This window comes from Salvelinus fontinalis, chromosome 4, assembly GCF_029448725.1.
Source record: "Salvelinus fontinalis isolate EN_2023a chromosome 4, ASM2944872v1, whole genome shotgun sequence".
Lineage (NCBI taxonomy): Eukaryota > Metazoa > Chordata > Actinopteri > Salmoniformes > Salmonidae > Salvelinus > Salvelinus fontinalis.
In genome coordinates this window covers 68457658-68475048 of record NC_074668.1, presented here as the reverse complement: position 1 = coordinate 68475048, position 17391 = coordinate 68457658, and the positions used below count along the sequence as shown (strand labels likewise).

Sequence of the window (17391 nt, the reverse complement as noted above, 5' to 3'; positions counted from 1 at the left end):
TGTTTCCACTGCCAGAAATGTGGTAATGTAGCATCAGTGTGTAGGATAGGGCAACCTAAATGTACAAGGTGTGGAGGTTTCCACGTAGTGGAGAAATGTTTGAAGGATGAGTCCAGAAAGTGTAGTAATTGTGGAGGCAGTCATGAGGCCAGGTCTACAGAGTGCTTGGTAAAGGTGAAACAGACACAGGTGGGACTGAGTGTTACAGAAGCAGAAGCAGTGAGAAGGATGAATCAGGAGGTAGGGCCCAGGGCTCTCCATGTTGCCTGCTCAGAGGGAGGATAAATAGTAAATGTTCCCAGGGAAATGTGTGGATCAAAGTCCATGTTTCTGACCTTCGTCGCTGTGGTTGTGAATTGTGCTGCACAAGTAGAAAGCTGGTCAGATAAAATTGGAATTGTTGTGTAGAGCAGCTGAACATTTTCTGGATATTCTAGATGTTTCTGCAAATGATCTACAGAAGATGTTGGATGAGGTGGTGTTGCCCACTCAGGCCTGTGGTTAGGGAAGGTGCTGGGTATGGTAGTACATGCAGTCTAGGCTGGGTTTTTGGTTGTACTTCCATAAGTATTTTCTTGAACTTATGAGTGCATCTATGCATCTGGAACTCCAACATGTGAGAGAGTAAATAAAGTACAGGTCGTTGCGGTAAAGCACTATTAATATTGGATGCCAACCGCCAATAATCCACACAAGAATGCACTATCCTAGGAAGCCCAAGCTTCTCGCATTTCGTTCCAATAGTCGAGTAAACGAGATCTAATATGGAAGGATGACAACGCGAGTGTGAGTCCACTGAATACCAGTAAGACACCAACAAATAAAGCGTCGTAGTAACATACATTTCATTATGCATAATGATGTAGCTAGATCAGGACCCCTTTGACACCCATGTTTCGAGGTCTATTTACCTGATATGTCCACAACTTTTAGAGACGTGGCCGATGTAAACTTCTCTTTGAGAATATGTGCAATTCGGGTCTCTCCGTCGGTCAGAGTCCTCTGCAACTGTCTTGAAACCAAAACAGCCTAAATCAAATGTTTTCAAAGACAGTTAGCGAACGTTTGCTAACTCATAATACATATGAAATGACATGTGACGTTAGCTAGCTCACTTAACTAGCTGAAGTCAAATGGTCAGTGTCACTTGCTGTCTGATTTGATTGAGCACAAAATATTCGCAATCAACCTTCAAATTTAGCTAGTCTAACGTTATGCATTAGAATGAATGAAATTGATTTACTTGATTTTTTAGAATACATTTTAAAATAGAGAGCATCGTGACCAGGTACTTTAATGGAGATAAAACAATAATGAACAGTAATCCACCACACGTGTATAAAAAGGCATGACCATCGCATTGAGGTTATAATAAGAAACGCCCCTCGATGTCAACAATGTTGACGGTCGTCTACACAATATGACGTAGATAGTCACGCAAACAGCAACGTACACTCACTTTGGGGTAACTGGCGCCCTCTCATGGACCGGAGACAACCATCACTCTTCACACTTTATTAGGCCTAATTAAATAAAATGGTACAATAATTTTTATTATAAGGACTTTCCTTGACAATGCTATACGGGACAAAAATACATGAACAATGAAATACATAATTATGTGATTGGTGTGTAATATACTTAAATAGGTAGCAAAACGCTAAAACATTTTCTTAAATTTTTTTAATGGTAGATGATATCCATAACGGGTTCCCTTGAGATACAGACAAATTGAAGACTACACTGGCATTAGTCCATAGATAACTGCTCACATGTGTTGTGCAAAATGTAGCAATATTAGCACTGGGACATTGTTTAGACAACATTTACAAGGCACTTTGGTATTTAAAGTATCTAATACTATCCCTATTGTTTCCTATAGTGTCTATTTCTTTGTGGAGGGTAGTAGGCTACTCGGAGTAAATAATAATTGCTTTGTCAGACTAATTTTCCATTGGGATGAAGTATCCATGCATGTCCATGTGAAGCTCTGCATTCACATATGCTCGAGCTACTTCCTTGAAAGACTTTGCATCCAGCACCAAGATGAAGCCAGATTCCCCCGGATTGGAGTTGATGACTGTTGTCAAGACCACACCTGGACATAGGAGACATTTTGTTTGAATATGATGGACAGACTTTCATTGAAATTATAACTTTATTCAGCATACATTGTGAATGTCCGGCCATTCTAATCAAAACATAAGCTTTCATATATTTAAGATTTGAGGACCATGTAAAGCAATCTCACCATCATCCTCTCCTTCTCCGTTGGGTCTTGGAATGAACACAGGCTCTGATGGCCAGCAGTTCTCCTCTCTCCATTCAGTCCTCTCCTTTGTCTCAATGTCCAACTTCATGATCTATTTATTGAAGTTAGGTATATAGTTAACAAAATATTAGATAAGTAACACATGCAGTTATGTTCACAAAGGCCTAAATTAAATCACAGGGACGTTTACCTTAGTTGCCACTGCTGACATTGCAACACAAGTCATGTAGACAAATCTGTACTTCTTGCCGTTGAAGTCATAATTGATCCTGGGTAGTTCCACACCTGTAGATACATTTTGGGATTGAACAACATCAACACGAGTATATTGTGAAAGAAAATGTTGGGGTGATATGTATTTTGAGTGTCTATAAGGCACAAGAATTTAACAGAACATTGAGCAATACAAGTTTTGGTCTTACCGTCACAAAGCACCTCTGGCTGGCAGAGTAGTTTACCCTCTTTCTCTTTCACAGCGCTGGCTGTTGTGTATTGGAGTTTCACCATATCATCTCCAACATCAATCCCCTTCAGAAACAGTTCACAACATTATAGAAACCGTTGACTACTCATCAGTTGAGGGCAATGTTTAAAGGTTAAGATGGTAATCAGTTGCAAACCATTACCTTGTCAGTCTGTACAGGAAGGGCAAATCTTTTGCACTTTGGCACAGACATTGCTGAGGTCTTTGATTGTTCTTTTAACACGCTTAGGTAGAACATGTTGTATAAGCTGGGATCTTCATAGGCGATAACATCAAAGATGACATGACCATCCTCTTCAAAGGCATTCACGTGATGGTACACTATCATTGCCTCTGTGTAGTACTTTATGCCCACTTCTTTGCCTGTCTTTCTGTCGATCAGGTGAATCAGGGTCTGTCAAGTTGAAAACACAAAAGGGATGAAATTTCCATGAAATGGAAAAAAACAATGTACTTGCTCTTACATTGGACTCACTAAATTCATTGCCAAAGAAAATGAGTCTTATAACCCTTACATTTTCCTCAGGGCAAAACTTCAGACAACTAGCCCAGTTGACCCCTCTCATGTATGCTGTGGCCATCTTGAGGATGTCCAGTTTGAATGGCTGCTCAATGAAGATGAAGTAGTTGTCAGTCATACCGAAGCTGTGGTAGTAGCTGGGGCTGAGGAGGGAGCGGCAGGGCACTGTGCAGATCACCTCAAGGTTCTTCAAGGCTGGAGAAGCATTGGCCTTATCTGATTAAACAAATAAACTGAGAATTTACAACCATTTACAGCTATTTGTAATATTTTGTGAAAACTATCTGCTCCAGGGTCAGGATACTTCTCTATCCATGGTGTAAAGTAGTAAGACAAACCCCAGATAGGTGATGGGTAAATGGTTCTGCTAAATGTTTGAGATTATAAAATACAAGGTTATTGCTCAAATGTGTTAAAACATGACTTCAACAATTTAAAAAAGTTATTGACCACTGCTATATGAGACCATGCATTTTCATCAGATACCAGTGAAGGTCAGAGTTTACAAGGTCAAAGGTCAGTGGTCTAAAGTTTAACTCCTGGGGGGCTGAAGTCTCTGCTGGCTTTCTCTATTTCCTTTTAATTCGTGTCTGTTTTAGTTGTGACAACAGATGTGTGGACAGTGATCAAGTCCAAGGCAGAAACAACCTCACAGGGACTGGTGATACCCCTGTAACTAGGAATTAACTAACTTGAACATAAAGACAGACAAGGTGATATTTTTGAAGATGTACAGTACCAGTCAAAAGTTTGGACACACCTATTAATTCAAGGGTTTTTCATTATTTTGACTATTTTCTACATTGTAGAATAATAGTGAAGACATCAAAACTATGAAATAACATATGGAATCATGTAGTAACCCCCCCTCAAATAAAGAAGTGTTAAACAAATCAAAATCTATTTTATATTTGAGATTCTTCAAAGTAGTCACCCTTTGCCTTGATGACAGCTTCGCACACTCTTGGCATTCTCTCATCCAGCTTCATGAGGTAGTCACCTGGAATGCATTTCAATTAACAGGTGTGCCTTGTTAGAAGTTACTTTGTTGAATTAATTTTTCTTAATGTGTTTGAGCCAATCAGTTGTGTTGTGACAAGGTAGGGGTGGTATACAGAAGATAGCCCTATTTGGTAAAAGACCAAGTCCATATTATGGCAAGAAAAGCTCAAATAAGCAAAGAGAAACAGTCCATCACTACTTGAAGACATGAAGGTCAGTCAATTTGGAACATTAAGAATTTTGTAAGTTTCTTCAAGTGCAGTCGCAAAAAACATCAAGCGCTGTGATGAAACTGGCTCTCATGAGGACCGCCACAGGGAAGGAAGACCCAGAGTTACCTCGGTTGCAGAGAATAAGTTCATTAGAATTACCAGCCTCAGAAATTGCAGCCCAAATAAATGCTTCAGTGTTCAACTAACGTAAAAGACATCAACTGTTCAGGAGAGACTGCGTGAATCAGGCCTTCATGGTTGAATTGCTGCAAAGAAACCACTACTACAGGACACCAACACGAAGAGACTTGCTTGGGCCAAAAACACGAGAAATGGACATTAGACCGGTGGAAATCTCTCATTTGGTATGAGGAGTCCAAAATTGAGATTTTTGGTTCCAACCACCGTGTCATAGTAGTAGGTGAACGGATGATCTCTGCATGTGTGGTTCCCACCGTGAAGCATGGAGGAGGTGTGATGGTGCTTTGCTGATGACACTGTCAGTGATTTATTTAGAATTCAAGGCACACTTAACCGGCATGGCTACCACAGCATTCTGCAGCGATACGCCATCCCATCTAGTTTGCGGTTAGTGGGACTATCATTTGTTTTTCAACAGGACAATGACCCAAAACACACCTTCAGGCTGTTTGACCAAGAAGGAGAGTGATGGTGCTGCATCAGATGACCTGGCCTCTACAATCACCCAACCTCAACCCAATTGAAAAGGTTTGGAATGAGTTGGACCGCAGAGTGAAGGAAAAGCAGCCAACAAGTGCTCAGCATTTGTGGGAACTCCTTCAATACTATTGAAAAGCATTCCTCATGAAGCTGGTTGAGAGAATGCCAAGATTGTGCAAAGATGTCATCAAGGCAAAGGGTGGCTACTTTAAAGAATCTTAAATGTGTTTTTTTGGTTACTACATGATTCCATATGTTTTATTTCAAAGTTTGATGTCTTCACTATTATTTTACAATGTAGAAAATAGTAAAAATAAATAAAAACCCTTGCATGAGTAGGTGTGTCCAAACTTTTGCCTGGTAGTGTACCTCCCGCGGCAGTGTCTGGAACCTTGAATAAGGTGTATTTGGTCTTTCCCTTCTCCGCTATTGAAGTCCCCATGTTGTAGGCTGTTCCATCTTTATCGTAATGTGGATGGGATGTCACCAGGTTCACAGCAAGGTATTTCATGTAGTCAACCTAGTGAGATAACAAGATAGGCTTATAAACAGGTGTGTCCATGCGTATGGTCATCCAGATAGCAACGCCAGTATTAACTTTAAATTACCTTGTCCTGAGTCTCCAGAGTCACAGGATCTACTTTGCGGATGTAGTTGGTTTCAGAGGTTGCATAATAATCCTTCCCATATCGAATGAAATTGTTGCCACAGTTGTCAGTGAAGTCTGGGACCGTGTGGTTAAGAAAGGTGATCACCCTGGAGACAAAGATAATTTGATCAGCAACAGGCAAATTCATAGGGACAAATTAAATTAAAACATCAACAGTCAGATCAGATGTTTGCTACAGCATGCCAGAACATAATTGATTTCAACATCTTACCTTTTTAAGGTGCCAAAATGAACTATCTGTAATGTACTACCTAGATATGACGTTTTTGCCTGGGTCCGGGTAAGCCATTGTCCCCATTTCAGACACAACAATTCTTTTGGCTGCCATGTTGTCTTTGTATGTGTCTCCACGTAAATATCTGCTTCTGTAGATTACCTCACCTGAAGAAAATAATAAATATATATACACGCACACCTGATGATTTACTTCTATTGTGAGTTTAATTGCTAAATGTGGGAATTGTTTTTACTTGCACAACCCTTGGAGCCCATAGCACCAAGAAGCCCAAAAGCTTGCCAATTGGACTTATCATTAGATCATCTTGTTTGAGTTTCTATATCACAAAAAAGATAAAACACTTCCAGGCATTTTACCATCTTTGAATGTAAAGCTGTGCATCAGGGCCATCCCATCGAACCAGTGGTTGTATGTGGTATCCCCCACTGAGAATATGCCTGGTCCATTGCGCAACAACGTGCCTTGCAGCCAGCTTGGAAGGTTGCCTATATAAAACAATAGTTTAGTTTTACATAACAGCAGGGGGGGGTTCTATGAAGGTGTGTCCATGCCGCCAGCAAGAAGTAAGATGCAGCAAGAATAAGGCTGTGTCCTCTGCGATTTTCCTTCAAAATAAAAGTTGTGCAATTAAGATGGTGAAAAATAATACAAATGGTCAAAATTCATAACAGTATATGGGAAAATGTTAGCAGACTACAATTTTGTTTAACAATATGAAGAAATGTATAAAGTGAATCACCTTTCAGCACAAGTAATATTATAGCATTGACATTATTGCATTCAAATAATTACTAGATAGTTATGGTAACAGTAATACAAATAAAACATTCATAATGATACTATTAATAATAAACACTTAAATCCCATAGTTAATTAGCCTATTCGTATTGCACAATGTTCAGTAAATGTTCATATTGGACATACAATACTGCACAACTTCCGGTACATTCTGTCGTAGTAAAAGGGGTGCCCTTCTACTCAGGAGCACCACTAGTTTCGAAATCCACAGAGTTTACAACCAAGGAGCGTCACTGCTCATTCTGCACCCCTTAACCTTTTGCTGCAGTGGGCTAGGTCAGGGTCACAGAGTGTTTCTTGGTAGTCTTAAAGAAATCTACTTTGAAACAGAAGTATACACCTCACACACGGTTATGGGCTTACACATTATTTATTTTTTAAAGACACCTGTACCATGCCAGATATAGAGTTGAAATGTATAAATAAAAAATTGTTTGCATCCCAATATTACATTTTCACAGAAAACTGAAATATAACAAAATCATTTGACATGGAAAAAAAATCTGCTTTGGCAGCTTTTTTGAAATCATGTTTATTAATTATGAAAAATATGAATAACTTTCAACCCATGAGGCCACTAGGTCATTTGACTGCAGGAAAGTGCTACAGAGTGGCCTATCAGCTTAAATCCAATCAGTTTTTCATATTGGACATACTGCACCGTACATCATTCTTTGTACATTGTGTCGCAGTAAAAGGGAAGCCCTTCTACTCAGGAGTGCCACTAGTTCCCAAATCCACAGAGTTTACACCCAGAGGAGTGTCGCTGCTCATTTTGCAGCCCTTAAAAAGAGTGGGCAATCAGCTTAAATCCAATAGTATTTTCATACTGGAATTACATATTGCACCGTACACAATGATCTGTGCGTTGTGTCGCAGTAGCATTTTATTTAACCAGGTAAGTTGGCTGAGAACACATTCTCATTTACAGCAACGACTGGGGAACATTTACAGGGGAGAGGAGGAGGAATGAGCCAATTGGAAGCTGGGGATGATTAGGTGGCCATATCGGGAATTTAGCAAGGACACTGGGGTTTACTTCCCTATGCTTACAATAAGTGCTATGGGATCTTTAGTGACCACAGACAGTCAGGACACCCGTTTAAAGTCCCATCCAAAAGATGGCACTCTGCACAGTCTACTCAGAAGCACTTCTAGTTTCCAAATCCACAGAGATTACACACAGAGGAGCGTCGCTGCTCATTTGGCGGCCCATACAGAGTGGCCCATCAACTTAAATCCAATATTTTTTTTACACACTGGACATTCATATTGCACTGTACAAATGGAACAGCAAGCCTCACAAGGGCCGCCAAATAAACAGCGACGCTTCTTTGCGTGTAAACCATTGGATTTAATTTCCAAAATCTGTGTCCCGGGAGTACTTTGTAATTTTTGCCTGCTTCACAGCGGTCACTCTGGCTACTATAACTGTAGTAGCCTAATACTGGTGAATAACTAATAAGAGAAGAAATGGTCTTTGTTCCAGGATAAGGCCTTCAGAATATTGTTAATTGACTATGAGATACAATTTTGAAAACTGGGTTCAACGTTTTGCGAAACAACCACATCCATTAGTCATTTCACATGGCCATTATTTAAATCATTAATAGCCTATAACTATGCGGTTCGTGCCATAAGGCTATTAAGCGTCAGATTGTGGGATGTTGTCATAGATATTAAAACCAGGGGATGTCGGTCAGACTCCAATTGCCTCAACAACAAAAAAGGAAAATTGCTTTGCTTTTAAACATCCCCCCAAAAATAAACAACTATCTCACCCCAAGATCAGTGGTGTGTATTCATGGATGCCAAGGGAAGCCTGGCTTCCCCAAAAAAATCTACCAATAAAAACAAAATAATTTATCTTTCATCTCTGCGTTTCATAATTGTCTTTCAATTCATAAGAGGCTGAATGTATCTCCCTTGATAAAAAAAAGATATATACAATGATAGCCAATCAGCATTGAGCTAAATTGTGAATTATCCTGGTGCACCAAAAAAAGAACGGAAAGGAAAGCCAGTTTGGGTTTGGCTTCACACCAATCACATCAAGCCAAACTTCATTGACAGAAAAAAAATAAAATAATCTTGCCTCTCCTTGTGTTGTTGTCCTCCAGTGTCTGGCTAGCTAAAATTGTCCCTTTCCTAAATTAGCCATGGACAGAGATTTGAACTTGTGTTTTTACTTAATTCTCCTTACTGGCCAATGATTATAAAGGCGATTCTGATCCAACCAAAAATTCATACATTGTGCCTCTGGCCTGAGAGGATAGAAGTTCAATATGTAGCTAGATGTAGTAGGCTAATGTTAACTAGCTGGCTAATCATTGGCCATGAAATGCTTGCAAGCAAGCACTTTAGCCAGGTCGCCTATGACTACAAAAACTAAAAGCTTGTTCTGTATGACAGTCATTGATGTTTCGGCACATGAAAGAGAGGAGGATGACACTGGCGTTTCTCTACAAGTAGGGTGAGTCATGTAATAAATACTATTTAAAATAACACAAGCATATTGCTATTACGTTGTTATAACTAACTTCTTTCAAGGACAGAGGACTGACACAAACCTTTCATAAACACTGATAAAACAGGGCGCTTGTGTCTGCATTTCACAAGATACTGAGACACACACACACCCAGGGACAGATGGCTGACGCAAACCTTTCATAAACACTGATAAAACAGGAAAGGCCTTGACCAACAATGCGCTTACTGTTAGTTTCGACAATAACTTCTTGTGACTACAGAGACACACAGATATGTCAAAACAGGAACATCTACGCACACACACAATCTCCTCTTTAGGCTGAACATTTTACAGAGACACACAGATATGTCAAAACAGGAACATCTACGCACACACACAAACTCCTCTTTTAGGCTGAACATTTGAAGACAAAGAACTCTGCTCAGAGCCAATAAGACAGTGACACTAGCCTGAAGGGGACCTCGCCCAACTCATCAGGACCAACCAGAAGACCAGATCTACCAGACTCAACCTACTTCATTTATCATATATAATGTCTGCACACAATGTTTCAGGGCTTCTTTCTGGTAGTTCCATTCGAGCTTGATGAACGAGTCCGTGCACGCTATCTCAGATATCTTCACCTCTGAATAAACTGCCTTTTATTATACCATATCCACCCTGTCCAGAGTCTCTACTTCGTCTCAGTTCTCCAGTAAACGTGTGACATCAACAGTCAACATGTTTTTCTACTTACTCACACACACACACACAGCGAGAGAGAGAAAGAAGGTAGTACCATGGACAGCCACATGATATTTAGCTTACATTGATTGGACTACATTGTTTTTGGAATATTTTAGTTGTCACTGTATTAGACTAAGCATAGGTGAGTTGATGGTGTTGCCATTTTGATGTTGAAATGGTGCTGGAATAGTGGAAGCAGCTCCTGTTTTCTTTGGGACTTGAGGTAACTCTCATGTGTTCTAAATCAATAGTTGTTCAGTTGTCTGAAAATCTCAGAAACATTGATTTAATTGACCATGCTGTAGGTCATGTAACTGTTTGTTACATACAATATGCTTTGTGGACTCCGCCAGACAGATGTTTTCTCTGGTTTTGTGATGAAACAAAGTTATGGTTGAATGTATTCTGCCACTGCGTCTTCTTATTGTCTCGGGCTTAAGCCTATATATCACGGTGGCAAGGCATATGAACAGGATAAGATTAAACAAAGCAATTATCACAACCCTTAAATTGTAATATGTATTTTTTTTCCTGGCTTGGCTTCCCTAGTGATTTTACCCACGCACTGCTACTGCCCTAGTTATACCTGTGAATGTTGCTGCGCATGTTATGTTGATAATGAAAATGATATAAAGTTTCCATAACCATATCATCAGTTAACATACCTTTGATGTCCGCCTTCACTGGATCAGGTCTTTCTTCTCTGTTTTTAGCGTAGTCGTAGGCCATCCTTGTCGAGATGAAAAACAAATATTCATGCGTTACCTTCCTTAGAAGTTATGAGAGACGAAAAAGGGGGTCGTTTTTATATTAGACAAAAGAAACCACTCCCATTTCTGAGTTTGCAAGTAGTAGTCTAATATAAGCGCAAGACACACTTACATTTTACATTTGGGTCATTTAGCAGACGCTCTTATCCGGAGCGATTTACAATAGTGAGTGCATACATTTTCATACTTTTTTTCGTACTGCCCCGCCGTGGTAATCGAACTCACAATGCTCTGCCAACTGAGATACACGAAACTATAGCATATCATCTTTCTCTTATCTTGTCTACTGACTGACTATATTGTGTATGTTCCTGATCGGTCATTAGGAGTTCACATATGAAGCGAGATACCTGCCAAAAAGTTGAACGTACTTATACCATTGGGATCATAAGAAAAGTAAACGTGAAATTTAATCTGTGAATATATAGATACCATGTTACGATTACCAACTAACATTTTAAGCTTTAACAAATCTTGTGTTGCAGTTTTGACCTACAATAATACCTTTTAGAGTTTGGGCATTTTCATCCCACGAACGCAACAAAAAAAAATGACACCAAAAGGTCACACTAACAAGCATAAACGCACTATAAATAAACGGAAGTTAGGGAAACCGGAAAGAGGTATGCTGCACGTTTTCAAGTTAAAAGTCTCCATTCCCTATTACTCCTCAGTTGAATTTACTTCACATATAGGTAGTTAATGTAATAGATTTGTTTGCCAGGGCAAATCTAGATAACACTAGCTCTATTATGCTCACAACACTGAAGTTTTAGTCCGCTAGGTGTAACTCTTTTTTATTTTTTTTATTTTTATTAACAACAAATCAATACAGAAAGTACATAAGGGAATACAAGTATATATAGATTATATATAATGGACAATCGAGCTAGGGGGTACAATATCACACTACAATTACACAAGGACCTTAAGGGACATACATACACTTACAATTCTAACAGCTTTTTTGTTAGTAGAGTATTTAACTGTCTTAAAATACAGTTCAATTTATTTTTGTAGGGTAAGAAAATGTGTTTTTTTGTTTGTAAATTTACATTTGTGTATATGAAATTTGGCCAAAAGAATAATGAAATTAATTACATAAAAATGTTTCAGCTTATTTTTATCGTATGTAAAGAATCCAAGCAGTGCATCTCTCCACAATAGTGTAAAATCTTCATAAATGTCTTCAATTATAAATCTACTGATGTTTTGCCACATTTTTCTTACATGTATATGTAACAGTTTAACTTTACGTCCGTCCCCTCGCGCCCCGACCCGGGCACCCTCTGCACACATCAACAACAGTCACCCACGAAGCATCGTTACCCATCGCTCCACAAAAGCCGCGGCCCTTGCAGAGCAAGGGGAACCACTACTTCAGGGTCTCAAAGCAAGTGACGTCACCAATTGAAATACTATTAGCGCGCAGCACCGCTAACTAACTAGCCATTTGACATCCGTTACACTCACCCCCCTTTCGACCTCCTCCTTTTCCGCAGCAACCAGTACATATACAATGCCAAAAAAGATGGGTGGTCATTACAAAAGGAGCAATTTGAGTTGATGTTTTCCTTAACTTCTTCATATAGTGGTTGGCAGGATAATATTTATGAATAATTTTAAAGGAAACTTCCTTAATCTTGTTAACAAGTAGGTATGTGTGTGGCAACATCCAAACTTTTTTCCAATAGATATTATCAATAAATCCATTCCAATAAGGCATGACATAAGGTATAGATACAACATCCTGCTGAAACAAGGTTCGTATCGCTCTGTTGTTGAATGGACCAAAAGAGAAACAAATCTTTCCTACTGATGAGTCAACAGGGTCAATAGAAGGTAGGCTCTGAGGGTCAAGTCTTGACACGTTCCTGAATAACAGAGCAACACCTGAGGGAATGGCGTCTAAAACAATTGCAAAATCTTTAGGTGTTACAGGGATCTTGTAAAGTGATAAGAATTCCTTATAACTGAGTAAAAGACCCTCTGCATTTACCAGTTGGCTCACCAATAGGATATTATTTCGGAACCAATATTCTAAAAACAAATAAGTATTTTTATACAATATATCCCGATTATTCCATATATAATATCTGTGTGGAGAAAAATTGTGGTTATAAATTAAGGACCATGACAAGAAAACCTGCCGATGAAAAGCAGAAAGTTTCTCTGGAAGTTTGTCAATATTATAATTGCTGTCACACCCTGGCTTTAGTTATCTTTGTTTTCATTATTATTTTAGGTAGGTCAGGGTGTGACATGGGGAAGTTTGTGTGTTTTTGTATTGTCTAGGGCACAGGTGTCAAACTCATTCCACGGGGGGCCGAGTGTCTGCGGGTTTTCGCTCCTCCCTTGTACTTGATTGATGAATTAACATCACTAATTAGTTAGGAACACCCCACACCTGGTTGTCTAGGGCTTTATTGAAAGGAAAAACCAAAAACCTGCAGACACTAGGCTGTGGTTTAGGGGGTTAAGTAGAGTAGATGGGTTAGTGTTTAGTATAGATGTCTAGGAAAGTCTATGGTTGCCTGAATTGGTTCTCAATCAGAGACAGCTGGTTATTGTTGTCTCTGATTGGGAGCCATATTTAAGGCAGCCATAGGCTTTAGCTGTTGGTGGGTAATTGTCTATGTTGAACGTTTGTAGCGTGTGTGTGCACTAACGTTTGTAGCTTCACGGTTGTTTCTGTTTATGTATAGTGTTCGTTTTGTTTTGTCTTCATCTCCAATAAAAGAAGATGTCTTCATTTCCCGCTGCGCCTTTGTCCTCTCTCTCACCCACTTATTATGACGATCGTGACAAATTGCACAACAACATGAAGTTAAGGCCACCAAAAGTAGAGAAGGCATGATGAGGAATAAAATTCCAGATAGAAGTGGGTCTTCTTAGGAATTGTTTTATCCAATTGATCTTAAAAGTATTATTTAAAGTAGTAAAGTCCAGAAAATTCAGCCCACCATTCTCATAAGTGTTCATTACAACAGTTTTCCTAATGTAATGGGTACGGTTTCTCCAAAGAAAGATGAAAAGCATCTGGTCTATCTCCTTGCTTATTTTACCGTCAAGATATAAAGATAGAGCGCCATATATTAGTCTAGAGATAACTTCAGCCTTGGTTATTAGGACTCTACCTTTTAAAGATAAGTCCCTCTGTAGCCATTGATTTAGCTTTTTCTGGGTATTTTTAATAAGAGTGTTAAAATTTAGTAAGCCTCTAGACTTCTGATCCTTTGTAATGGTTATGCCTAAATATGTAAGTTCTTCTTTTACTGGAATACCATAATATGAAGGTGTCACACAATCTTTGATAGCTATGAGTTCACATTTATTAATGTTAAGGTATAGACCAGACGCTTTGGAAAAGGATTGTATCACATTGATCGATATGGGAATTTGGTTAGCGTCTTTCAGAAAAAGTGTAGTATCATCAGCCAACTGGCTTATAATAATTTCTTTACCAGCTATGGAAATACCTTGTACAAGACTATTTTTTAAAGAATTTGCAAGAAGTTGGGTGATTAATAAAAACAGATACGGGGAGATAGGACAACCTTGCCTAATCCACTAGGTGTATCTCTACAGCATGGGCATATCTCTGGGTGACGTGGACATCCCCATGCTCGCACCTTATCAATATATGACTAATTCAATATTGCACCATCCCATTCTCTAAGCTCTATCTGCAATCATAACCAGTTGTATCTACCAAGAATAATGAAACATATAATAATACATGTTTGGTGAGTCTATTAGTTATGTATGACCACTGGAGTCAATGCTACTCAAAATATTTTTTTATTGAATAATTTGATATTTATTTCATCACTCAAAATCTTGTCAAAACATATTCTTTTTTAATTTATTTTTTATTTATTTAAATAAACTTATCCCCTTTTCTCCCCAATTTTCGTGGAAGCACAACCCAACCAAGCCGCAATGCTTCTTAACACAGCGTGCCTCCAACCCGGAAGCCAACCGCACCAATGTGTTGGAGGAAACACCGTGCACCTGGCCCCCTTGGTTAGCGCGCACTGCGCCCGGCCCGCCACAGGAGTCGCTGGAGTGCGATGAGACAAGGATATCCCTACCGGCCAATCCCTCCCTAACCCGGACGACGCTAGCCCAATTGTGCGTCGCCCCACGGACCTCCCGGTTGCGGCCGGCTGCGACAGAGCCTGGGCGCAAACCCAGAGACTCTGGTGGCGCAGCTAGCCAAAGCATATTCTGTAGGAGGGGTTCATATGAATTTAAAATAATTGTAGAACTCTATTTGTGTTTTATAACTGTTTCTATTATAGGGCTCCCCTTAACAGGAGACTCTAGCTCACAGGCCTTTAAATATAGCCTCTAAATACATTTTAAACAAAATAGTTGAAGAAGCATGTGCAGTGGCTGATAGAAAAAAACAATTTGGCAATAAGAATAGGCAATAGATAGTTATGACCATTCCGCTCAGTACAGGTTATAGCCCAGACTTAATCAAGATTTTGTTGTGTCACTTTTATTGATATGGATAAAATCTCTGTGTGATGGAGTTGTGAAATGCAAATGGCTATAACAAGCCTATATACAGAGTGGAATTCCTGCAAAAAATAATTTTGGATGAACCTAGCTATGACCACAGGGCTGGAGAAGGAGAGGTGAAATGTTTAAACGTAGGCTTATTTATGCGAAACACGTACGAATAGCCGTCGTTTGGTAAGCCAAGCTGACAACACACAGTGGCAGCTAGGTTGAGTTAGTAAACTGGCTAGCTCGCTAGCTTATAGAATGGTAGTAATATCAGGGGAGAGGGATGCCTAAGGGAGGCAACCCGAATCTCACCTCCTATACCGCTAGCTGGGTAGGCTGACAATCTTCCTAGATGCTGTTATCTAGGGAAGTGACCCATTCGAGTTTTAAATAGTCGAAAGAAGACTAGTGCTCGGTGGCCTCGATAACGAGCACAGCAGTGGAGGATATCTTGACAAGGTTAGAAACACACACACTAGCTGAAGTACGGTGGCCAACACCCACACTGGCTGGTGGGCTAAGTCAGCACAAAACAAGAAATGCCAATATCCTCCGATAAAAGGGATAGGTAGGGGAGAGCTGTCACTCAGCCTTAGAGGGCGAATTTCACGCTCTGACCCACAGGTCACAGGCTGTTGGTCATAGACTGACAGTACAGTATATTATTTTATTTTACCTTTATATAACAGTCCACACAACTCATACAGAGGTTAGCTTACCCTACCACGACCTGGGAAGATGCAATCTGAAAAACGGGAGCAGTGGAGCAGTCAACTTGCGCAATACGACTAAGCCATACTTTGCGAGAGGAAATAAGAGACGTACAGTTTTATATGAACCGCGGGCAAGTCCTCCCACGCTGTCACCAGCGTGACTTTGTTGTTACTATTACTCGACGGAGTAAGGGATATAATCCATACTTTCAACCGTACTGACGGTCTGAAAGGTATGAAGTAGAACTAGAGGCAATGAGTGTCTTTGTCAAAAAGAATTACACCGATTGGCCTATAGGTGATGCTGTTATAAGCAGCCTTTAAACCCTCATATCCGCTTGCCCGTTTTATCTAGAGCAGGGGTGTCAAACTCATTCCACGGAGGGCCTAGTGTCTGCAGGTTTTTGGTTTTTCCTTTCAATAAAGCCCTAGACAACCAGGTGTGGGGAGTTCCTAACTAATTAGTGATGTTAATTCATCAATCAAGTACAAGGGAGGAGCGAAATCCCGCAGACACTCGGCCCTCCGTGGAATGAGTTTGACACCTGTGATCTAGAGACTTGTAGTATGTACAGTGCCTTCAAAAAGTATTCACACCACTGGACTTTTTCCACATTTTGTTGTGTTACAGCCTGATTTTCAAACAGATTCGATTTAGATTTTGTGTCATTGCCCTACACACAATACACCATAATGTCAAAGAGACTTATGGTTTTAGACATTTTTACAAATTTAACATTTTAAGCTGAAATGTCTTCAGTAAATAAGTATCCAACCCCTTTGTTATGGCAAGCCTCAATAAATTCAGGAGTAAAAATGTGCTTAAAAAGTCAAATGATAAATTGCTATGGCAACCTCAAAGAACAGGGAAGTTTTCCAATGCCTCCCAAGGGGCTCCTATTGGTAGATGAGTAAAAATAGAAAAGCAGATATTAAATATCCCTTTGAGCATGGTGAAGTTATTAACTACTCTTTGGATGGTGTAGCAATGCACTCAGTCACTACAAAGATACAGGAGTCCTTCCTAACTCAGTTGCAGGAGAGGAAGGATAACGCTCAGGGATTTCACCATGAGGCCAATTAAAACATTTACAGAGTTTAATGGCTGTGATAGGAGAAAACTGAGGATGGATCAACAACCTTGTAGTTACTCCACAATTTTAACCTAAATCACAGAGTGAAAAGAAGGAAGCCTGTACATAATACAAATATTTCAAAACTCGCATCCTGTTTGCAATAAGGCACTAAAGTAAAACTGCAAAAAACTGTGGCAAAGAAATTCACTTTTTGTCCTGA

At 39.6% G+C, this 17391-nt stretch overlaps 1 protein-coding gene across 7 annotated transcripts; it reads right to left on the bottom strand.

Annotated features, from left to right (window-relative positions):
* Positions 1-1500: 1500 nt before the first annotated feature.
* LOC129854284 (beta,beta-carotene 15,15'-dioxygenase-like) lies at positions 1501-11467 on the bottom strand. Of its 7 annotated transcripts, none has more exons than XM_055921161.1 (12): positions 11369-11467; positions 10760-10824; positions 6436-6564; positions 6093-6222; positions 5780-5927; positions 5523-5691; positions 3272-3492; positions 2899-3150; positions 2695-2800; positions 2463-2557; positions 2252-2363; positions 1501-2098 (listed from the first exon to the last, which is right to left on the bottom strand). In XM_055921161.1, the coding sequence occupies exons 2-12, from the start codon at positions 10821-10823 to the stop codon at positions 1944-1946; spliced, it is 1581 nt and encodes a 526-aa protein (XP_055777136.1). In that variant the 5' UTR covers position 10824; positions 11369-11467; the 3' UTR covers positions 1501-1943. The 7 variants fall into 7 exon arrangements, with proteins under 7 accessions (XP_055777136.1, XP_055777134.1, XP_055777138.1 ...); XM_055921159.1 differs by lacking the exon at positions 11369-11467 and adding an exon at positions 10977-11343; XM_055921163.1 differs by lacking the exon at positions 11369-11467 and adding an exon at positions 10977-11343 and having other exon boundaries at positions 3272-3471.
* Between the last annotated feature and the right edge of the window lie 5924 nt (positions 11468-17391).

Coding starts and splice junctions, on each gene's coding strand:
- LOC129854284 (XM_055921159.1), bottom strand. Junction 5,692..5,779: donor CTCTGGAGACTCAGGACAAG/GTAATTTAAAGT, acceptor TTATCTCACTAG/GTTGACTACATGAAATACCT. Junction 3,151..3,271: donor AGTTTTGCCCTGAGGAAAAT/GTAAGGGTTATA, acceptor TCAACTTGACAG/ACCCTGATTCACCTGATCGA.